The 24,323-nt window shown below is 44.5% G+C and overlaps 2 protein-coding genes across 2 annotated transcripts; one reads left to right on the forward strand and one right to left on the reverse strand.

Annotated features, from left to right (window-relative positions):
• Nucleotides 1–817: 817 nt before the first annotated feature.
• On the reverse strand, nucleotides 818–2,786 carry LOC306961922 (gonadotropin subunit beta-1-like). The gene is made up of 3 exons (XM_079554882.1): nucleotides 2,740–2,786; nucleotides 2,322–2,536; nucleotides 818–1,065 (listed from the first exon to the last, which is right to left on the reverse strand). Exons 2-3 carry the CDS (start codon nucleotides 2,508–2,510, stop codon nucleotides 862–864), a joined length of 393 nt encoding a protein of 130 aa, XP_079411008.1. The 5' UTR covers nucleotides 2,511–2,536; nucleotides 2,740–2,786; the 3' UTR covers nucleotides 818–861.
• A 14,778-nt stretch (nucleotides 2,787–17,564) lies between these two features.
• Nucleotides 17,565–20,158, forward strand: kcna4 (potassium voltage-gated channel, shaker-related subfamily, member 4). The gene has a single exon (XM_079555155.1). It carries the CDS (start codon nucleotides 17,804–17,806, stop codon nucleotides 19,919–19,921), a length of 2,118 nt encoding a protein of 705 aa, XP_079411281.1. The 5' UTR covers nucleotides 17,565–17,803; the 3' UTR covers nucleotides 19,922–20,158.
• The last annotated feature ends 4,165 nt before the right edge of the window (nucleotides 20,159–24,323 follow it).

The raw sequence follows: 24,323 nt of genomic DNA on the forward strand, positions 1-24,323 counted from the left end.
TATGTCATTCCCTCATTAAAAACATGCCTGAAGTGTTGCCTTGGCACATTCACGTATTTTTGAGTAATCTGTAAAAACTCTGATGGCGGCCATTTTAGGGATAGGTTTGCCTGAGTCCTCCTAGGAACGCCCCCACCTCCTGGAGACGCCTCCGAGCTTTCGTCACCAGCCGAGTAACCAACCAAGAACCCCCTCCCCACTGATGCCATAGACAGCGTGTGGAAGGGGCGTGTCCGAAAGGCTCAGAGGTTCTTAAAGAGACAGAGGCCTATTTCAAGACATTCACTACAGCCATTTTGAGAGAGACATTTTATACAAGGCAGTTATTCTACTTTACTGCATTTACAGACCAACAGAAGGTTTCGTCATCATTGTAGTGTGATATAGACTGGTGCTATGTGGTTGAAAAAAGCATAATACCCCCTCTTTAAAGTAGTTCAACTCAGCTACATGTTTGAAACCGTAGTATGTAAAAAGCATTTATATGAATGGATGAATTTATTTGGACCTTGAAAAACATCATTGTGGAAAGAACATGCATGTCTGAATGGGAGTGGGAAGAAGTACATGCTTGTATAATTCCACACCTGTATAAACATCAGCTTCCTTCAACAGCTGCATTCAAAACCAGTGCTCGTGAACCTTCAATTTACAACCTTCATCGTTGACATATTCAGCAAAATCCATGTACCTGGTGTTTTATTGTCCAAGTAAGTGCAAAAGAGCTGGAAACTATAGAAGATAAACAAAGCTCCTGTTTGATTTGTGTCGCTAAAGTAACATAAATAACCAAACACACACCATGGAGTCACTGAAAGGCGTTTAATCATGAAGCTTCTGGATCTAAGCCCGGTCCGAGCGTCAGAAGGCCCGGCAGGAGGGCAGGTCCTGGCTGAAGCGCTCGCAGTCAGAGTGTCCGGTGAGGCAGGGCCCGCAGGTGCAGCTGTGGGCCACGGGGATCCTGGCCGGGACGGGACAGTCCTGGATCAGCCGCTCCTCGTAGTGCCATTCCCCCGTGCACACCCTCTGCTCCGGGCTGTAGAGGGCGCTCATGTACACCGGGTCCTGACAGGGATACAGAGCAAGTCACTGTTTAGTTTCTGAGGTCATTTGAGTGAAGAATGAAGATACTAAGAGCAGCAGCAACTCAAATTCACAGTAAATACTATCATAGTAACCAGATGTAAAATGCAAACAATACTATTATGACACTTTTCTGACCCTATAGAGCTCTTTTTTTCCCACAGTGACCCAGGAGTTGTTCTACAGTTGTTTTCCTTCCTTATCAGAAGTCATGACTGGTCAGACTTCAATCACAAATTCAGTGACTTGACTTTATAAATAAATCTTAGAGGTCCTGTGCATGAAAAGTTGTGGCCAATTTCCACTTGGGTCATGATTCTTTCCTGTCCACATTTTGTTTTGCAAAATTAAAAGGAAAAAAAAAAAAGATTAAGAAAGAGATGATTTCACTTTTTTTTAACCAAGTTTGCTCTTTGAAACCAAGTCTTCAATGACGGGGCCTTTCGGTGTGGAGTTTGCTGTTCTCCCCCTTTCCTCCAGTTTCCCCTACCACTAAAAACATGTACAATAAGCCAGGATGAATGAGAGTGTGATTGAGAGTGTAAGTGGGGGACAACGGATGGAAATAAGACCATGACTACAATCCGGTGAGGCGTGTTTACATGCATGTATGTTCATTAACATGCACTGTCCTGACCAAATAATAAATAAATAAAATCACTTTTTTTCCCTCTACTTTTGCAAAACCCAGAGTGAAAGGTTTGTGCACAAAGAAATACTTAAAGTGACGTTAATTTACAAATCTAATTTTGTGTAAGGAATGTAAGGAAATCCGCGCTGTAATCTTCACTTTACTGTGCGGATGCCAAATTACTCCTGGTATTATTACGCCTTACAATATAGTTCCCCCTTTTATCCGCTTAGAAAATTCACATTGTTTAATTTTGTGTAATTATACTTTGTAGTGGAACACTTCACGTAACCATATTTATATAGGGAAAACGTGGAAGAGCTTGGTAGCTTCTATCTTGACCTGTTTTGGAGCTATAGAGGAGAGAGGGAGAGGCTAAATGCTAACGCCGTCTGCGCTGTGTTTACGTGACTGAAGGCACGGGTGAAGACCAGACAGGTCCTAAAGAACTCGTCAAAGCTAAGGTAAGAACATATCTCAGTATGTAAAAACGGTGGCCTATTCCTTTAAGGTAACTCTACAGACGTGACTGCCTGCTGACCACAGTCACCCTGGGTCTCTCTCATCACCCTCTGGCGAGCGCTGACCCTGAAGGAGAGTTTCGTACCTGGTGGTAGCAGTACCCGGCGCACACCGTGGTGACCACCTGCTCCCTGAGGCCACAGCTCTCCACCTCCAGGTTCCAGTTCATCAGACGGCACTGGGTCAGGCCGCACTCATGCTCCGCCCCCACCAGCGCCCACATCGCCGCCATGACGACCAACGGCATCACTGTCGGCATAACGACCCGCTGCATCCACGGCCGGGTGCAGCGTCTGACTGCTGGAACAGGATTGGCAGGTTAAGTAAATGTCACCCACAACTGAATAAGCTACACTGCATCCCCTCTTGCTCTCATCTCTGCTGGTGTCCCCCAGGGTTCTGTCTTGGGGCCCCTCTTCTTCCATCTTCTTCTGTTCAAAGAGGACGCTCAGCTCTACCGTTTCTACTTCACCACTACCTCCAACCTCCCTCTGTCTACTCACCTGTGAACGTCTGTGCTTCTTCTCCCGTGGGCTCTTCAGACCACGAGTGTGTCAGCTCTGCGTCTGGTCCAGGCTTTTATACAACGATAATAGGGCATTTCCAAAGCCTTTAATCCACAGGGCCTTGACTGGAAGATCGTTTTTCATGTGTTTAGACTCAGGAACGACGGTCAAGGCCTCGTCCTCCTCCTCCTCAACGCCGTCACCTGGGCGCACCTCATAACATGAAACACACTTTAGTATTGGAAAGTCCAAAGGTCACGATCGTAGGCGCTGATATGAATCTCAGTTTCGCTTCTGTAATGGAATAATGTCACCACTTTTTTTAGATTATAGTGAAAAGTTAGAAACCATAAACCTAAAACCCAAAAGTCTAAACATCTGCAGTTTCCCCTTTAAAAGCACGAGCTAACGACTTACACATTTCTTCTTCTGAAACACTGAAGAGGCACAAAAAGTACCCTTCTAAAAATAAGGAAAAAAATCTTAAAATAAGACATTGTGTCTTGTTTTAAAGGGAGGGTGTTATGCAAAATCGACTTTTTCAAGCTTTACATCATGTTATTATGACATTCCCTCATTAAAAACATGCCTGAAGTGTTGCCTTGGCACATTCACGCATTTTTGAGTAATCTGTAAAAACTCTGATGGCGGCCATTTTAGGGATAGGTTTGCCTGAGTCCTCCTAGGAACGCCCCCACCTCCTGGAGACGCCTCCGAGCTTTCGTCACCAGCCGAGTAACCAACCACTGCTCCTCAGCAGAACCCTCTCCCCACTGATGCCACAGACAGCGTGTGGAGGGGGCGTGTCTGAAAGGGTCCGAGGTTCTTAAAGAGACAGAGGCCTGTTTCAAGACATTCACTACAGCCATTTTGAGAGAGACATTTTATACATGGCAGTTATTCTAATTTACTGCTTTTACAGACCAACAGAAGGTTTGGTCATCATTGTAGTGTGATATAGACTGGTGCTATGTGATTGAAAAAAGCATAATACCCCCTCTTTAAGAATAAATTGACTTTGTTATTGACCACCTCTGCTCGGGACAGTGAAATAAGAGATTTGTAAATGGCCTTGACTCGTATACCGCTTTTTTCCCCCAAACCCTTTACATCAGGTAACCCCATCACCCATTCACACTCTCATTCATCCACAACTGTGCGCAGACACTGGTGGCGAGGTGGATGAGGTGCCCTGCCTGACCCCTGACCTTCTGATCATGGGACGACCCGCTCTACCATCTGCACCACCGTCGCCCCTTGTGAGCGAGCGTGTCCATTTTCCTGTGGCTGTGACGCCGGTTTGGGACATTCTACTCCCAGAACGAGAAAAGATGAAACAAATCGTGCACATCGAAACATCAAAATGTTCTTGTCATTGTTCTTTGGGCCCAAACTGCAGCGGGACGTTTCCTCTCAGAACAAGACGTCCACTGTCTCCCGGCCCCTTCGGACACAGAGCTGTAAAAACCAGGGGAGGGGGTTCAGTAAAGCGCTGTCCTCGCTGCGGAGACGGCGGCGCTTCTGTCCGGTGGGAATCCATTTGGGACATGATGGATGAGCGCCCCCAAGTGGACCGCTCCTCGGCGTCACCTCGGCTCCGGCAGTGATGAAGCAGCAGTCTGTCTGAGAGTGACACTTTAATATACAAGGGCTGTACAAACATCGCAAATGCTGTGTGCAATATCAGATCGGGAGCTCCTGGGCGGAAAGTGCAAGATTTTGTTGGAGCGCGGGGGAAAGTAGAAGGAACTATTCTACAAAGCGCTTGAATTTACTGTAAGTTCAGACTCCTTACTTTTTTTTGCTTCATATATTTTAATTACTTTAAACAGATGAAAAATACATACACGTTACAGCAAAACAAAACAAAACAAAGAGGAAGGGGGAGAAGGGGAGGAAAGGGGGGGTTGCAGCACCCAATTATTACATTACACTTGTTCTCACTAGTGTTCATTTATTTACTATTATGTGTTTGCATTTAATCTACATATTGGTTTTTATTGCAATAATTATAATTTGCATAATTTTAACAACCAACATCATTTGTATAATATAAATAAATGCCAGATTATACCCCCAATTATAACAGTAGCTCAGGGTGATAGAGTGGGTTGTCCTTTAACCGGAAGGTTGGCAGTTCAAATCCATGCTCCTGAGTTTATGAGTGAGTTTCCATGGCTTAGAGTTATTATGGTAATTCAAGGCATACAAAGTTGACATGTGATGCAGGTAAATGCCTTTGTGTTATTACCAATAGCTAAATGTTCAATGTCAATTTTATTTTTATCACAATATCTCTGAAAACGGTCATGCATTTTTCTTTCTCCTCCTTAATAACAAAAATAATAATACATATAATAATGATATATATTTTTATTTTATTTTTTAAAAAGGACCACATTGAGCCCCAGGCTACAATCCGGTGTGGCCTGATCATTAACATGCACTGTCCCTGCCAAATAAACCAAATAAACATCTGTTCAGATTGTGAAAAGTTAGAGGGGAATATTCTGGCCCAGAGGGGTATAGTCTAGCCTAGGCTATTTTATACCCCCGGGTATAGTTTGGCCTAGGCCAGAATATACCCGGGTTTAATATGGGCGGGGTTAATTTGGCCTGTTACACCGGGACCACATCACACCGGTTTTAGAATCGCTGCATTGACTTTTTAAGTAAGTGCTTTATTTGTCATTATACAATTATACAAAGAAATTGCATTGTACTTGAGTAACGTAGTTTCATTATTCAGTGGCACATACTACTTGTGCCATTGAAGCTTCATGTCGACCGAAAATGTACTGTATGTAATTTAATATTTTGTGCCCCTTTTCTTTAGAAAGAATTTAGATATATTTTAAAAACTCCTTCAGCATTTTCTTTGGAAATATTAGGATTTTGAAATTATTACACATATTGTTTGCCATAATTTATGTCACAACAGAATCATCGATCAATCCATCAGACTTTTACACTCACGTCAATCAAGCAACATTTTACTTTTTTCCTTGTCCTTGAGTCTTTATTTGGTTCACAACATTTTACCTGTACTGGAGTAAAATTATTTAAAAGTAACGCTACTCTTATACTTGAGAGTGTTTTTCCTTTGCACTTCCTCCCTGTTTCTGGGTTTGTATGGGCGCTCCGGTTTAACCCTTCTCCAAAAACATCCTCCATGTGGGTCCTCCTGAACAGCCTCCTGCCCTGGAGATGTTTCCCCGGATCAAACCGGCCGGTGTCATCACGTGAACGACGCTCGGCGCTGATGAGAAAGCGTGAGTTGCGTGTGATCTTTTAGGCACCGGGCTCAAGCGTCCCGGAGCTTAACGGGATCAGCCCGAGCAGCCCACGGTGGCAAATTCAGTGTGAAAGCCTCGCCACAATCACCTCTTCTCTTTTTATCTGCTCCGTGTCTCTCTCCTCTCCCTCGCTCTTACTATGGGCCTTCAAAAACTAATCATCCCATTGTGTATGTATTGGATGTTGTTACACACAAATATCAACTTGAATGCACCTTTAACTTAACAACCAGGGGCGGACAGGCCATATGTCCATTCTGGAAGAGCACAGAAGGGCCACTGGCTCTTGGGCCACCGGTCTGGCCTTTCCATTTTCTCCTCTTATCCCCCGCCTTAACCTCTTACCACCCGCCTAAACCGAATGCATTCTCTCCTCTTTGCCTAAAGGCCAGAGTAACGCCTCATTTGAAAGCTAAGACCCACAAAACTGATGTTTTTCCTCGAGTTGTTGTCAATATGTTGTTTTTCCTCTCATTTTTGCAAACTTTTTTTGTTACTGTTTGTCACTTTTTTGTTTCAATTTATTGTCACATTTTCCCTCTTTTTTTGCTGCACTTTCATCACTTTTTTGTCACTTTCTTGCTGCTCTTTTGTCAAATTTTTGTTGCTTTTTTTTGGTAGTTTTTTTCTTGCTATTTTGCGCCATTTCGCGTTTACGTCCTCATTTTCTTCTCATTTTTCGTCTCCATTTTGACGTTTTTTTTCCCCCAAGAAGCTTTTAGATTTGGGTAAAGCCAAACTGGAGAAAATGTGATCGGTTCAGGTGGGAGTTAAGAGGTTAACCGAGCTTTACCTAAATCTAAAAGCTTAAAAGAAAAGAATCAAAATAGCGACAAAAATGAGGATGAAAACGGAACAAAAGTGTGCCAGGAAAGCAACAAAAACCCACAAAAACATGACAAAAAAAAAGAGAAGAAAACACAACAAAGCAATGGAAAAAAGCAATGAAAAAAGCAACAAAAAAAAGCAACAAAAAAGCCACAAAAACACAATACGAAAGTGACACAAAAGTGACGAAAACACAACGAATACGCAACAAAAAAGTGATGAAAAAGCAACAAAAACATGACAAAAATGTGGCGACAACGTGACAAAAAAGTTTCACTCACTTTTGTAAGTCTTAGCTTTCAAATCAGGCATTCGGTCAAGAAGCTTTTAGATTTGGGTAAAGCCGAACTGGAGAAAATGCACTCGGTTAAGGGTTAAATATGTATTTGTGGAAGTGTTGCATTTACACTCGTTTGGGCCGGGCTGGTCCAGAGTCCAGGGCCGTTTTTCAGTCCCAGTCCGCCCCTGTTAACAATGCTCAGTCTATAACCAGTAGGTGGCGCTGTGCAGATGTTCTATCAAAGCCACTGACTCACAACAAAGAAGAAGGTCTGTCACCGTCGTGTTGCCCGTCCTGGGGGGGATTCAGGTGCCTTTTTTTTGCCATATTTATTGATGACATTATTATTTCAACAAACTGTACTTTCCACTTTGAATACTTAAAGTGCATGTGACACATTAGACGCCATTTTTGCTGTTAGTTTATAGTTTTATAGTTTCACTTCCTTATTGGACACTGACATGACATGAATAGATACACACGGCATCTTGTCATAGAAGGGGGCGTGGCTTTGCCGAGGGGGAAAATAGAATCTTTAGAGAAACATAATTTTCCCTCTTTTTAGCCATTTTCTGTTGGAATAAGAACTTATTTATTACATATAGTAAATAGAGTCAAGTGTGAATCGGGCCCATATGGATATTTCCTCACAGCAGATTGTTTATCGGAAGTCTCCATATCTTTGTATCTTTGTTTAGTAGAAAACTATATTCATAATTCATTTTTTATAGTCGTTTTTGAATAATTAGAGAAGTTTTTTCTCCAAATTGTTTCCCCCCTTAACTGTTTCCAAACATGACCATATATAGGCGATTCCAGAGATGCTGTCTGTATCTATAGAACAATTTGAAACTGTTGCCATGCCAACCATGTTATACCGATGGGAAATGACACAAACTGTGATAGACTGTCTGAAATTACTGAAATTACATGTGGTGTGCCCCAGGGTTCAATTTTAGGCCCAGTGCTTTTTAAAATGTATATGCTCCCTCTTGGTGATGTCATCAGGAGACATGGAGTCAACTTTCACAGTTATGCTGATGATACACAGTTATGGCAATGGCAACTTTATTTAGAATGCACTTTAAAACAGCTGAGGTGACCGAAGTGCTTTAAAAGGTCAAACATAACATAAAATACAATACAAAAGGTGCATCGAGTACAAATGAATAAAATCTGGTAAAATGTCAAAAACTCAAGCTGTGTTAAAAGCCAAAGTGAACAAGTGCATTTTAAGAACAGATTTAAAAACAGGCACAGAAGAAGCCTGTCTAATGTGCAAGGGCAATTCTGTGCAGCCACAGCAAAAGCCCGATCACCTCTGAGCTTTCGTTCGGTCTTTGGGACGCTGAGGAGGAGCTGATCAGATGACCTGAGAGACCGCGAAGGCTTGTGCGGGTTTAAAGGAATAGGCCACCGTTTTTACATACTGAGATATGTTCTTACCTTAGCTTTGACGAGTTCTTTAGGACCTGTCTGATCTTCACCCGTGCCTTCAGTCACGTAAACACAGCACAGACGGCGTTAGCATTTAGCCTCTCCCTCTCTCCTCTATAGCTCCAAACCAGGTCAAGATAGAAGCTACCAAGCTCTTCCACGTTTTCCCTATTTAAATATGGTTACGTGAAGTGTTCCACTACAAAGTATAATTACACAAAATTAAACAATGTGGATTTTCTAAGCGGATAAAAGGGGGACTACATTGTAAGGCGTAACAATACCAGGAGTAGTTCGAAATCCGCACAGTAATCTTCACTTTACTGCGCAGTAATCTTCACTTTACGGTGCGGATGCCAAATTACTAAATCACTTTAAGTATTTTTTAAAGCAAATACTTTCACTTAAGCAACAATTTCACTCAGCAACTTTTCCTTTTAATGGAGTAATGTTCGACCAGCAGCAGTTGTTCCTGCATTCAAGTAATGAAATGAAGTAAAAATCAAACAAACTGAGGCACTCCGAAAGTAGAAATATTAAAAAGCCTTTATTTAAACATGGCTAGATAAGGTAAAATTGCCAACGCGTTTCGGCTCTAGGCCTTCCTCAGGGCAAGCTCGAGATGGCTGCCTCTGCACAGCTATAAGCTCACAGCATTGGTCACATGTCACAAGTGGGTTGGTCCAAGGTGGGTGTGTTCGTAGTCACCTGGTTTGTAGAATACAAAACATTAAAATATGTACAATACACTGTTCTTTACAAAACCATAGAGAGAAATGCAAATAATTACAAAACCCATACATTTTACAAAAATACAGACAAATCTAATTCTCCATGAAATGAAGTACTTTGACTGTCCTGGTGGTTGTTGGTGGTCAGGGACTGATGGCACAGATTGGCAGCCCGTATCCGTCAGTCTACCCCAAGGCAGATCTGGCTCCAGTAGTATAGATAGAGTGTGGAGTGACTGAATAGTGACTACAGTGCAGCGCTTTCAGAAACATTATTATTATTATTCCTTTCAAAAGACAGCCTTGCATCTCTCCACACACACACTCTCTCCCTCGGCACTCGTTTATGAGGAGGGATGAAGGGATTAGGGCTGGGCGAGCGCAGTTTCCAGCAGGTGCTCGGTCTCCTCAGTCGGTTTAGCATGTGCTTATGTGGATGTGCTCGCCGCCACTTCACACGGGCGCCGCCGTAGCGCACACGCCGCCCTCTAATGGGAGATCATTCTGGAGCCTCCACGAGCGCGCGCAGAACAATGGAGCGTCGGCCTCGTATAAAACCACATCTGAGGACGTTAGAGCGAGGGTTTGGAGTATTAATCCTGCGTAATGCAAACACAGATCACGGGGGTTCTGGAGGCTCTGCCCGGCTCGCCCTGCGGCAGCTAATGTGCAGATAAACTTCAGGAACTTTGTGGTTTGTGGCGACACTGTAGCAATATAAGTGTTTGGTCGTGTACGTTTGGTGAAGGCGGGCCGTGGTGTGGGGTTGTTTTCCAGTAGAGCCGCTTTAGCCCCTTAGTTCCAGTGAAAGGAACTCTCTGAACGATTCAGCACCAAGAGATTTAGGACAATTCCTGCTCCGAGCTTTGTGACGGCAGTTTGGAAAGGCTCCTTCCTGTCGGCGTTGACCTCTCACATAATGAAGACCTTGGAGAAGCTACAGCTGCTGAAGCCACGTGAGGGAGGTCCTGCAGTGTTGGGGTGTAAAGGGGCGGAAAACTCCCAATGAAATTCTGGAAATCTTTCAGAAGCTTTCATTGGGAACTTCAGCTTGTAAATTTGGGGAATTTTCAAAAATTTCTGGTAATTGGTCAGGGGGCAAAGCTCTCGATTTACCGATCGATCTACGTTCCCGCCCTCACCTATGGTCATGAGATTTGGGTAATGACCGAAAGGACAAGATCGCGTTGCCAGCCCATTTTCAACGTAAAGTAGTTAAGCACTTTTTTGTTATTGTTGGTAAATGGTTCACTGTAAATAACAGTATTTATTCATCTTTTCGCTAAATTAAACACTGTCTTTTTATTATAATTGAAACCGGAAGCGCGTTCATCACGTGACCTTGCAAAGCTAGTTTAAAAGAGCAAGGCCCACAGCCTCAGAGCAGAAACTGTGGCGCAGTAGTGGGTCGTGGCCTAAGCCTTTTGACACCTGGGACGTGTAAGTGACATTTTACCTGTTTGTTAACCCATTTTGACTTAATCCGCAATACGCTAAACTATTTTATTGTTTGTTCACAGGGGACCTATGTTTACCTTTTTTTTCTGTAAATGTTTGAGCTCAAAATAAACTTTGAAAAGACATCTGGTTCTCCCTGGTGATTCCGAGGGGGCAACACAAGCGGCTGAAATGAGTTTCCTTCGCAGGGTGTCTGGGCTTCGAGATCGGGTGAGGAGCTCAGTTACCCGGGAGGAGCTTGGAGTAGAGCTGCTGCTCCTTCACGTCGAAAGGAGCAGCTGAGGTGGCTCGGGCATCTGTTCCGGATGCCTCCTGGTCGCCTCCCGTGGGAGGTGCTCCAGGCATGTCCTAGTGGGACAAGGCCTCGTGGAAGACCCAGGACACGCTGGTGGGACTATGTCTCCGAGCTGGCCTGGTGTCGCCTCGGGGTCAGAACAGCTGGAGGAGGTGTGTGTGGATCAGGAAGTCTCTGCTGAGACTTGGCCCCGGATAAAGTGGAAGAAAATGGATGGATGGTAATCGGTGAACTGCTTCACATTCATTCTTTTAATGAACCATAAAACACTCACATCATATTTGAGTGATGTCACATCCCTGACCCGTACAAGAAGTGTGAGGCTCTTTATATGTCAAAACTTTCCTAAACCTACATTCTGCTTAATCCTCTTTCTAACAAGTGTTGGAACAAACGTCAAAGTATATATAGTAGTAGTATATATATATATCCTGATTTTGTTTTATCACACTGCGATTGGTTACATTCACTTGTTTCTAGCTCAGATCATGACAGACACTGACCAATAGGAAGAGTGGGCACAACAGCCCTAAATCATAGACTTTTAAAACATATCGCTAAGCATTATGGGATTAGCAGCGATTGTAAACGAATGGAGATTTTAAAAGTTGAAAAACTGGAGTTATTGTTCACATTAAAACACTTGGACACCACAGTGAGTTAGATGTATTTCCCAGCAGTAACTCAGCAGCTAACGGAGCTGCTCCACGGCTTTTTCTTCCACTTTTTATACTGTTTTTTGCAAATGTTAGTCAATGGAAATTAATGCTGTAACACTGCACACATGATGAATATGCAACATGGAAACAAACATGGAATGGGTCTATAGAACTATCAAATCAAACTGTTATGCTTCAGTTTATATGTGTCCTTCAGGTGTTCAGTCCCTGTTATTCCCGTCATTTCAACACATTTCTAAAATCCTAGCTGTTCACAGGGATGAGTTTCTAACAGTGTCACGACTTCCTGGGTGCAAAATTGTCACTAATATAAACAAATAGGAGCTCAGTGCAAAGGGAAGGGCTCTTACAATATACTGAAGAATAAGAGAAAACACATTCCAATAAAGGAATCAGGTTTGGGGCCTTTCAGATGAAAAAATGTAATTAAATTTAAAGAAGAGATCGATCAATGTGAGAATGGGAAAACAGAGTTATTTATTGTTTTTGTCATATCGCCGAGCCCCACGTTTGATATTAAATGGTAATGCCCTCACATTGTGCTTTGCAGGGCTGACAAAAGGCACAGTCTCCTCACCTGAACATCATTAAAAACCTGTGGATACATCTCCAAAGAGCGGCGCGAGAAGACAGACTCGAAACACAGTCAGATTTACATAAAGAATGACAAATTACACCCAACCTGTGTTTCCCAGTTTAACAAGTTGCTACAGTTCCAAGACTTAACAATATTTTGAAGATTTTTATTAATATCTCATTCCTAACCTGATTTATTGTGTTTTGTATTTCAAAAAACACGGCGAAATTTCAATTTCAAAAGTTAAACAAGATCCTAGTTCCAAAACAAAAACAAAAAACCAAGGCACTCCTCCACATTGTATTATAAACATTCTCTGTTTACATCGGCTCCAAACAAGCCTTTGTCAACACTGCAAAAAGAACCCTACTGAAAACAAGGAACAAAATTCTTAAAACAAGACATTTTGTTTTATTTTAAGGAAAAAATTCTGCCAGTGGGGTCAGCATTTTTGTGTTGCTAAGAATTCTTATTTCTAGAATATTTTTCTTATCATAAAACAAGAAAGAAACACTAAATTTCAGCAAATAAATGGCTAGAATTAAGCAAAATGTCCTCAGAAAATGGAATAATTTAGGAAAACATTCTGATTTAGTGAAAAATTGTGGGATATTTTACTTAAATGTTGCAAAATGTTTTTAATAAATACTAATATTGAAGGAAAATATTGCCCACACCCGGGGACCCATCTCCATGCTGTGGAGCCAGGCTGATGGTCAGAATCATCTGGCTGGAGGATTCACCTATACATGTTTTTAGTGGTAGACATGGGGAGACCATGCAAACTCCACACAGAAAGACACCTTTGGGAATCAACCCCGGGACCTTTGAGCGGTGAAGCTGAGGCTCTAACCGCTGTGCCACAGAGCCGCCCTCTTTAAAGAATGGAATGTGAGAATCAGTTCTTACATTAAGAGTTGTTGTGATCTTACTTTTTCCTAAAATAAGAAAAAATATTCTTTGTCTAAAGCTGAAGAAGATTCAAAAAGTTTTTCTTTCTTGTTACAAGAAAAATTAGCATGTTTTTAGCAAATATATCTGAACAAGAAATGGCTAGATTTTATTTCCTAAAACAAGATTTTTTTTCTCAAGAAAACTCGGCAAAACATAATTACTTTTGAGGGAAAAAATAAGAACTTATTTCTTAAAGTAAGACATTTTTTACTTGCTTAGAATCCACTTTTTGCAGTGAAGAAGTGAAGAAGTTTGGAGCCGATGCGTGTGGAAGATACCAGCATTATGTTTTATTTATTTAAGATGGGACAGTGCATATTAACTAACATGAGTCCTCAAAGTCCACATGTAAATATGCCAGAGTTTCATCTGTAGTACCAGGGCAGGGCTGTTCTCAGACAACAGACATGAACAAAAGACAAGATAAAATGGTTTGTAAAAAGACATTACAAACAAAACGACACAGACAAATAAGAAATGTTAAGCACTATTGGCAAACAGCCTACATGTTCACACTGTGACTGCAGGTTTGACTGTCCAGGAGCCAAAGTTTGACTGATCTAGTGAAGGTTCTCAGTGTTGGGATGTTCCTGATGTTCCAGGTGTGAGCCGCCCTCACTGAAAAGCTCAACTGACCAAAAGATGTTTTCCTGACGGGAACAGCCCAGTCTCCTCTGCTTTGGGCTCGTGTGCCCACACTGTCTGTCAGGTGGATGAATTCCTGCTGAGGGGGCGGGGCCAGTCCATGCAGTATTCTATAAACCAGTACAATGTCGTGAAACCGTATCATACTCTCCCAACTAAAAACATTATATTTTGAGAGAACATGGCATTGATGGTAAGAGTTATGCTTTTGATCCAAAACCTTGAGTGATGCTTATAAACTCTCTGCACTGACTGTAGAGTTGTTTTACTTGTTTGACTCCATGTTGTCAGACAGTAGTGAATGTGTGACATAATCATGGCGCTAAAGTACGTTTTTGCTGCATCTAAAGTTAAATTATTCTGTATTTGTCTAAAAGTTCCCAATGTAAATTTGATTTTATTTGTTACTTTTTCGGCTTGGGATTTGAATGTGAGTTTAGAATCAATAATGACCCCTAAATATTTATATTCTTGAACCAACAACTGCAACATCAACAGGTGGGTCCGGTTCTTTGTTGCGTGTCGTAGTAAAATACATGCAAACCGTTTTATCCATGTTTAGAAAAAGACCTGAATTGTTTAGCCATCTTTGAACAGACGCCATTGCAGCTGAAAGCTCCTTTGCAGCTTGGCTTTTTGTATTAGCATGCATTAAAGATTTTAACACTCATCAGCCCAGCAAAATAAAGGCTTTCTAAATGTAAATAGCGAATTATAATGTGGAGGAGTGCCTTGGTTATTTCTTTTTCTTTTGAGTCTTAGTTCCCCAAACACCAAAGAGCACCTTCCCCTAAATTACTAACCAGAGCACTTTGTCTATTTTTTTTTTCCCCAAGATCCAAAATCCCTTCTGAAAAGTCTTCTTCAACTATTATGTCACAAAATAAAACCATTAATTTAAACCTCATGGCTCGATCCATTCGATTTCGTTGCTGAAAATATAGGGCATTTTGGGCATTTTTACGCATAGGAGGAAAACATAAAAATGACAGAAAACTTGCTATACTTTTTTTATTTTATTTATTTTTTTACTCATATTCATGTCAGTAACAAACGTGCTACAACAACGTCTACAACAAACGTAAATTGATACCTCTACATGTTTAAAGTTTCCCTATTCACCTGCATTCACCGCCTATTCACAGGGGCGGCCTGGCCATATGTCCATTCTGGAAGAGCACAGAAGGGCCACCGGCTCCAGGGCCACCAGTCCCGCCTCAACCGAGCTTTACCCAAATCTAAAAGCTAAAAAGAAAAGCATCAAAAGAGAAAAAGAGGATGAAAAGTCAACAAAAACGTGAGAAAAACACAACAAAAAATGATAGAAAAAATGATTAAGAAAACAACAAAAATATGACAAAAATGTGGCGACGCGGCGAAAAATTTCCATCATTTTTGTAGGTCTTAGCTTTCAAATGAGGCGTCACATTGTTGCTCTCCAGTCGAGAAGCTTTTAGATTTGGGTAAAGCCCAGTATTAAAAAAAAAAACATGAATCTAAAAGGAATTCCGTGGAGTATGGTGCACCACAAGGTTCAATTTTGGGACCGTTATTATTTATTATTTATATTAATGATTTTGCTTCTGTTTCTACGACCACCTTTCCCGTTCTTTTTTGCTGATGATGCCAATCAAAAAAATAATAATAAAAAGCCGAACTGGGGAAAATGCACTCGTTCATGTTAAGGCGGGTGGTAAAAGGTTAAAATATGTATTTGTGGAAGTGTCACAATTACGCTAATTTGGACCAGGCTAGTCAGAGTCCAGGGCTGTTTTTCAGTCCCGGTCCGCCCCTGCCTATTCATAAAAGACCTGAAATCTCTGCATCTGTAACTTCTTTTGTCGTGCCTCCATTCACCCACCGGGGGGCGTCCTTGCACCGCTCTGTCTCCTCTCAGTAGGCTCCAACTCCCCCCTCTCTCCCTCTCTCCCTTTCTCCCTCTCTCTCTCTGTCTCCCCATCATCCACAATGGGAGGGTACCACGGCTCCGGGAGCGTAGCAGCAGCAGGGTAGGCAGGTTCGGAAGGTAGGACTCTCGAGGCAGACGTGACGCTTCCCCCGGGCACTGCCTACCAGGGCCTAAACTTTTTTTTTTCTTCTTCTACTTCCATTCCTTCCCGACTGCAGCCTGCTTTTTTTTTTTTTTTTCTTTCCCACGGCCACTCTGACACCTGCCTCGCTTCCCTCTCTCTCCCCCCACCACCACCACATCTCTCCTCCAAACACCACAGACCTGCTCAGACTCGGCTGCAGTGGAGCTGTAGGGAAGGGAGGAGGCGGTGGCATGCTGTTGAATCGTCGAGACGGCGGCTCGGGGAACAGAGAGAAGCGCCCTCTCCGCGTCTCGTAAGAAAGTGCGTCAGATTTTTTTGGTGTGTGCGCGTGTGCATCCTTCCCCTGGATACGACGAAGGGGAGAGAGGAGGAGGAGGAGATTTTTTCTTCTTTTTTTTTTGTAAGGGAGGAAGCGCAGCGTGTCTAGCTCTCTTGTTCTCCCCCCTCTCTCGCTCTGCATCCTTTTATTTTGTGTGTGTGCGTGTGGGGGGTAACCTATACCTCCAGCTGTTTCCAAGAAGAGAAACAAATCCACCTGTAAGTAAAAAAAAGCCGCCGGCGTGGTACGTTTATGACAGTGACGCCCCTTACGCATTCTGGAGTTTTGCGTTATTTGGCTAAATCACCTTGCAATTTTTGACAATCTGAGCCGTAGTGTTGCGGTTAAGGGCGAAGTTTGCCTCACTCCTATTTATAGCGTCTCCAAAAGAGAAAACAAAAACAAAAACAATCCCCTGCTTTGCTCTAACCTGTTTTGTTTTGTCTCTATCTCTCCCCTCTCTCTCGCAGGCAAGAAGGAGACGGCCGGAGCGCGTGAGAGACAGTCACCCCCCCACCCCACCACCTCTCTCTCCCTTTTATTCTTTTTTTTTTCCCCACAATGTTTAAAATGGCACCCGGGATTAACGCGTTTGGCATAGCGGGGATGTATTGACCACCTGATGTGCGCAAAGGGAGACGGCGAAGGACGCGTGCCATTCGGAGCGTGTGAATAACTTGAAAATGCTCGCCTATTATCGCTCCTTAATCCTGTGATGTCATGAAATAAAGGCCCCAGAATTCCAGGGACCAGACCAGGCCAGGCCAGGCCGTGCCGAGGTTGGAGCGGACTGCCCCCCCCTTCCTTGACACTCCTGACGTTCGTTTTTCGGAGTGTATTATCTGCAACTTTGGCATTTACGCGCGGATACCTCCCCCCCTCCTGCAGAGCGCACTTTCTCCCCCCCTTTTTCTGACACAGTGGATTTGACAAGCTTCGTGTCCATCTGTATTTTTTGTTGTTGACACGTTGTGGACGTGGATGTATAATGGATGTAACAGGATTTGAAGACAATAACCTTCTGAAGGAGCGCTTTGGATTATAAAAAACAGCTGCATTGGGAGAAATGGTCTGATCTTTTCATGCGTAAAGGCTTCCCGGGTTGTCTGAACATGGCACGCCTAACCTGACAACAAATGTGTGAGGCTGGTCTTATTTCGGGGGGTGATTCTGATCCCGCGCCGGTGCCTCTGTTTTGCTGAGAGAGCGCGAGGAGGGAATAGAAGCCCGTAGTTTCCCGGGGCTGATTCCAAACACTGTGTTGTGGCCGCCGCTGGCTTCTCTAACACCCCTGTCCTCGCTCCGCTCATCCCCTTTTTGGAAATGGGACTACAACTTAAAGACACAGAGGCTGTTTATGGTTGAATCTTTCCCCGTCCCTCGATCAGACTCGCTGTCGTGTGGCGAGAGCATGTCCAGCTCTGTTTTCCGCGCGTTGCCTTGGTAACCGGGCAGTCTCTCCAGCTGTAGCCGCGCACGCCGCACCCACAGCCCCAGCGGCGCAGCCATGGAGTTCGCGATGGTCGGCGCGGACAGCAGCCACCTGCCCTACGGCTACGCCCAGGCCCGCGCTCGTGAGAGGGAGCGCGAGCGGGAGCGGCAGACGCGTGCGGCAGCCGCGGCGCAAGCTGCGGCCACGGAGGGCGGCGGAGGCGGCGGCGGCGGCGGCGAGGGATGCGCTGCCGCCGCCGCTGCCGCTGCCGCTTCTTCCGCCTCCTCTGCCGCTTCCACCTCCGCGGGCGCGCATCACCTCAACAACCGCCAGCACCGCGCCGCCCCCTCCGCGCGCCCCTCCTCCTCCTCAGAGCAGCACAGAGCGGTGAGGAAGGCGCGCGGCAGTGGCGGCGCGGGGCGCTGGAGACTCGGAGGAGAGTTGAGACACTCCGAACTGGCGCTGCTCGGGTCCGAGGAGGACGTCATGATCCAAGAGGAGGAGGAGGGGGAGGAGGGGGAGGGGGAGGAGGAGGGAGAGGAGGGGGAGGAGGAGGAGGAGGGCCGGGAGCCCGAGGAGGAGCGCGGCAGCAGCAGCGGCGGCGGCGGCAGCGGCGGCGGCAGGAGGAGAGTCCGGGAGCCCGAGGAGGAGCAGCAGCAGCAGCAGCAGCAGCAGCAGCAGCAGTACAGCGGCAGGAGGAGAGTGCGCAGCTTCGTGTGCAACATGGAGGACGAGGATGACAGCGTGTCGGACCGGAGACCCCAGTCCGGCTACGAGAGCGTGTACGGGGACTGCGGCTGCTGCTGCGAGCGCGTGGTCATCAACGTGTCCGGCCTCAGGTTCGAGACTCAGCTCAAAACTCTCACGCAGTTTCCCGACACGCTCCTGGGAGACCCGGACAAGCGGATCCGCTACTTCGACCCGCTGAGGAACGAGTACTTCTTTGACCGGAACCGACCCAGCTTTGACGCCATTCTTTATTATTACCAGTCGGGGGGGCGCTTAAAAAGACCCGCGAACGTCCCCTTTGACATCTTCTCCGAGGAGGTGAAGTTCTACGAGCTGGGAGACGAGGCGATCCTGAAGTTCAGGGAGGACGAGGGTTTCGTGAAGGAGGAGGAGAAGCCGCTGCCGGAGGACGAGTTCAAGCGGCAGGTCTGGCTCCTGTTCGAGTACCCGGAGAGCTCCAGCCCGGCCCGGGGGATCGCCGTGGTGTCGGTGCTGGTTATCGTCATCTCCATCGTCATCTTCTGCTTGGAGACGCTGCCGGAGTTCAGGGACGAGAAGGAATACCTCCAGCCGCGCGCGAACTCTTCCCAGCCCGACACAGGCTTCACCCCCTTCAACGACCCCTTCTTCATCGTGGAGACCGTGTGCATCATCTGGTTCTCGTTCGAAATCGTCGTGCGCTTCTTCGCCTGCCCCAGCAAGCCGGTGTTCTTCAAAAACATCATGAACTCCATAGACATCGTGTCCATCTTGCCTTACTTCATCACGCTCGGCACGGACCTGGCGCAGCACCAGGGGAACGGGCAGCAGGCGATGAGCTTTGCCATCTTGAGAATAATCCGGCTGGTGCGCGTTTTCAGGATTTTCAAACTGTCCCGGCACTCCAAGGGCCTGCAGATCCTGGGGCACACGCTGCGCGCCAGCATGCGGGAGCTGGCGCTGCTCATCTTCTTCCTGGTCATCGGGGTCATCCTCTTCTCCAGCGCGGTGTACTTCGCCGAGGCGGACGAGCCCACGTCGCAGTTCACGAGCATCCCCGACGCCTTCTGGTGGGCCGTGGTCACCATGACGACGGTGGGGTACGGCGACATGAAGCCCATCACCGTCGGGGGGAAGATCGTGGGCTCGCTGTGCGCCATAGCCGGGGTGCTGACCATCGCGCTCCCGGTGCCGGTGATCGTGTCCAACTTCAACTACTTCTACCACCGCGAGACCGACAACGAGGACGCGTCGCCCGTGGTGGAGAGCATGCCCCCCGGGTGCCCCTACTTCCCCGACTTTCTGCGGAAGTTCAAGGGCTCCCCCTCGGGCTCGTCGCTGGGGGACAAAGCGGAGTACATGGAGATGGAGGAGGGCGTCACGGAGTCGCTCTGCGGCCTGGACAAGAGCCCCAGTAAAGGCAACGGCACGGACATCGGCAGGAAAAACAGCACCATCTCCAAATCGATTCAGACTGACGTGTGACAGAGAAGAAAGGCCCTCCTCTTTTATTTTTGGTCGTTTTTTTTGTCTCGAATAGAACTATAGCCCCGCGCAGATACAGCAGCAGGTGGTCACGCGTAGGGCACGTTTTACGCACGCGTCAGACACAGCTGTGAAGGAGAGTTGGATGGGAAATGACGTTTCGTTGGTTCAAATTATCGATCAGAACAGAGAACATATCTTTACTAACTGACCCCGTTTTTTTTTGTTTTGTTAGAACACGCTCAACAACAGGGGTCTTCAGCCTGAGAGAGCCACAAGTAGCCACCCTACCCTTTCCAAATCGATCCCTAAAAGCGTTCATCTTTCCCATCAGCCTACCCAAAACAATGTCACTGTATCAAGTCACTTTATAGATGCGTTTTCTGTTCGTGCGCCAAATGAACACAATCTAGGCGCATTTAGTCAAGTGTTAAGAGGAAACCAAATCGATTTCCTTTCTTTAGTTGAAATATCACCTTGGCTAATAATTTCTCGTCGTGTGCTCTGCCAAAGTCCCCGAGTTACCCCCGAGTATCCCTCAAGCAGCCCGCGTCGAAGTAGCTCCGAAAAGGCTGGAGACCCTTGCACAAAAACAACAACAACAACACAGCACAACGTGGCGAAATTACGGCTTTTACGCACGCGTCTCTCGTCCCAAATACGGCTCATATCACTCATTTTAAACACTTGGCTCGACTATAGAATACAAGCAGTGTTCGCCGAAATACGCTCTGTTACAGCAAATACCTCAAATTCAGAAATAATTCGAGCAAAAGACAACAAGCCCCCGAAGCAGGTGCTCGCATTAGGACACGCTTTACGCACGCGTCATGTTGCTTCACGTCTGCAACTAACCACAACAATAGGAAACATGGGGGGGATATTGAAACTCTTTTGGTGTTCAAAACGGGCAAATTGATAAAGGGAATTATTTTTGGGAGTAGTTCATAATTAAAGCATGTCATTTTTTTGGTCAAAATTATTACTGAACAAAATTAATCAGAGTAAAAATGCGCGCGTGTGGTTTGGGTGACCACCTCGTGTCCCATTGATCAGTCGAACTGTTTATGTAGACTTTTGTTCCTCTGCCTCAAATATTTATAACATCCCCCAATTATTTATATGTATTTGTAAAGCTCCACTTTCTCTTGGAGAGTGAGGCACTATTCAGACTGATACCTCAGCAATTAAGGATCTGAAACAAAATATTCTGTCTTTTCAATGTGGAAAAGTCAAAATGGCGGTCGCAACAAGAAGAAATATAGACTTTTCGACACACAATTTATTAATCTCTTAACCCCCACCTGAACCAAACACATTTTCTTTACCCAGATCGAAAAGCTTCTTGATAAAAAAAAGTGTCAAAATAGCGACAAAAATGAGACGACGCAAGGATGAAAATGCAACAAAACAGAAAAGTGACAAAAAGTGATGAAAATGTGAGGAGAGTCCTAATGAGGCATTACACTGGCCTTTTCAGATTTGGGTAAATCTGAACTGGAGAAAACGCACTTGGTTAAAGTGATAGTCTGGAAGTTTAAACTAAATTTAAAAAAAAAATGTGCAAAATCAACCACCTGGTTTTGCATTTTCTTGTTATATATTATTTTTTGTGAAGCCCCTCCTCTCTGGATCTCTGCAACTAATCAGAGTCTAGCATCCTCCCGCGTTGACCAATGAGAGGAACTTTTCCTGTCAACCAGCCTGTCTGGTCCAATCAGGAGTGGAGGGGGAGGAGCTTAAAACTAAGAAGGCCTTTCTGATAAAAGAGCGGAGTGGAATTTGATTGTTTTCTTTCAAATGCTGCTCTGTCTCTCCTCACTTCGCGAACTTACAGACTATCACTTTAAGAAGTTAAGGCTCCAAAATAAAATATTCTGTCCCTTTCAATGGTGAAGAGCCAAAACGGCGTCACAACAGGGACAAACACCATAAATTCATGATTTATGAAATTTGATTGGTTTAAATGTAAGGCTTATCAATTACCATCAGTCCAGTTGATGACATTTGAACATATTTATTGCTATGGGAAAACCTTGGACAACTGAGAGCCATACAGAAACATAGTATGATATTACAAAATGTGCTCTCAAATGTTTACAAATAACAGAATCATGGCCTGCAAAATGACTAATCGGCCGGTAACACCCAAAGTTAATGTCAAACCCAGCAAAAAGCCCTAGTTTGAAATATTTCATGACCCTCTGCTTAGTTTTTCATGGCTAAAACACCAAATGAAACCACTGTATTTCAGTCTTTATCCGACACAGTGATGAATTCCCCAAAGACAGTCCTCCCGTGCCCCACTCTCGCTCCTTTTTAAAGGTGGTCGCCCTTCCCACGGAGCGCCGCACGGTGTGTTGTGGACCGTTTTTCCGCACCCGTCCGAGCCCACACTGCTTCCATTGTGACCACACTCTCACGCCGTAGACACTTATTTTACCGAGAACACGTCTGGGCTTCCAAATTCTGATTCCCACCAAAAGCCCACGTTTAGGAGAAGGACACGGCTTCACACTTTTAGCCGGTGCCGCGTGTCAATAATACACTTTGGAAACTAAATATCGTGAATGGGTCTAGACCAGTGGGTTGCCAGCCTTTTCGTTTGATATTTATCTGCTGGAATTGACTGTTGACGAGGTTTTCTTTTCCTTAGTCGAGCCGTAAATCCACGATAAGCTGTGGGAAAACACAGTTTGTTATATTATAGATAATCACCAGGCGAGAACCGCTGGTCTAGACGACTTGAGCTCAGGATATGAATCTTGTTTTGTTTTGCGAGTTTAGATGTATTTACTGATGAGACCTGGATTATTTTTGCTTCATTCGCGACTTTTCTGACTAGTTTTAAGGCAGAAATACGCAAATAAAACTGTCAAATGGAGAAATTAGGGAGAACTTGCTGGTAATTACAGCATCAAATTCAGTTAAACACCGTCATGGATGTTTTTGTGTTTAAAGTGGAAAGCATTCATTATTTGTTTGAGGTGAAGCTCTTTTAAAAGGTTAGGAAATATCTTGTCAAAAGTTCACAAATCAAAACATGAGAAAGCCAGCGTTTGAGTATGAAAAAAATACATAAAGATTTAAAGTGACAGTCTGTAAGATTGCAGGACGAATGTAAACAATCAAGCCCTACCCAATCCATCCTGACTGGACCTGAAAGCCACTAATAATTTGCCAAACGAGGAGGGAAAAAATGTATTTCCAAAGTAAAGATCAAGCTCCCTCATGAATGGACGATTCACAGGAAAGCTCTTCTGATTGGACAAAGTGATGGCACCGGGGATTCAAAGGGAGGGACTTTATAAACAACACCATTATTTAATTTTCCTGACGTTACACTTCAGGCCCAGACGGTCAAGTATACTCAATTCTCTATACTCAAATCAACATTCAAACGTACAGACGATCACTTTAAATAAGCGTCATTCTTATGAAGAATCGTGCTGTCGTCAAACGTTGGCGCCTGAATAAGCTGCTGGTGTTTTTTAAATGTTATTATTGCAAAGTAACTTTACCGCAGCTTCAGATTCACCGACTGAAGTCACAAAGAGGTCAATGTGAAAACAAAAGGCAGTTTAAGCCACTATTCAAAACGCTTTTACCCAGTAATAATAATAATATTGCATCAGTTTTACCAAACGGTCTCCCATCCAAGTACCGACCGGGCCCTTCCCTGCTTAGCTTCTATCAGGCAGAGCAAAGGTGGTGTGGCCACAAAGGGCTGGACAATAAGGCAAAACATGCAATCATGATTTTATTTTTGTGATATTGATTTATCTGGAGTCTATTATTACTGAAATACTAAAATGAATACATGTAGCTGATTAATGAACTTAGACATGCTTTTATAGATACAGACGGCATCTCTGAAATCTTCCATATATGGTCATGTTTAAAAACAGTTGAGGGGGAAAACAATTTGGATAAAAATCTAAAATTTCTCTTATTATTCAAAAACGTCTTTAACAAACGCTGAATTATGAATATAGTTTCTACTAAATAATGATACAAAGACATGGAGAGGAGCAAAGTGGTTCAACAGCCCATAAATACATAAATAACGAAGAATGCTAACATGATGCTATACATGCGAGCATCGGGCTAACGCTAACGGCTAGCTAGCGCGAGCTACAACTGCCGTTTTTTCACTTCCACTAAACAATCTGCTATGAGAAAACATCCATATGGACCCAATTTACACTTGACTTTATGTGCATGTGATAAATAAGTTCATATTCCACCAGAAAATGGCTAAAAAGTGTAAAATGATTCTATTTACCCCCTCGGCAAACCCACGCCCCCTTCTATGGCGAGATGCCTTCTGTATCTATACAAACTTCAGCTCAAACAGAAACAAATGCTACTTTCCAGTATCTCTGACACCCCAAAAATCTTC

This window comes from Gobius niger, assembly GCF_951799975.1.
Source record: "Gobius niger genome assembly, chromosome: 4".
Lineage (NCBI taxonomy): Eukaryota > Metazoa > Chordata > Actinopteri > Gobiiformes > Gobiidae > Gobius > Gobius niger.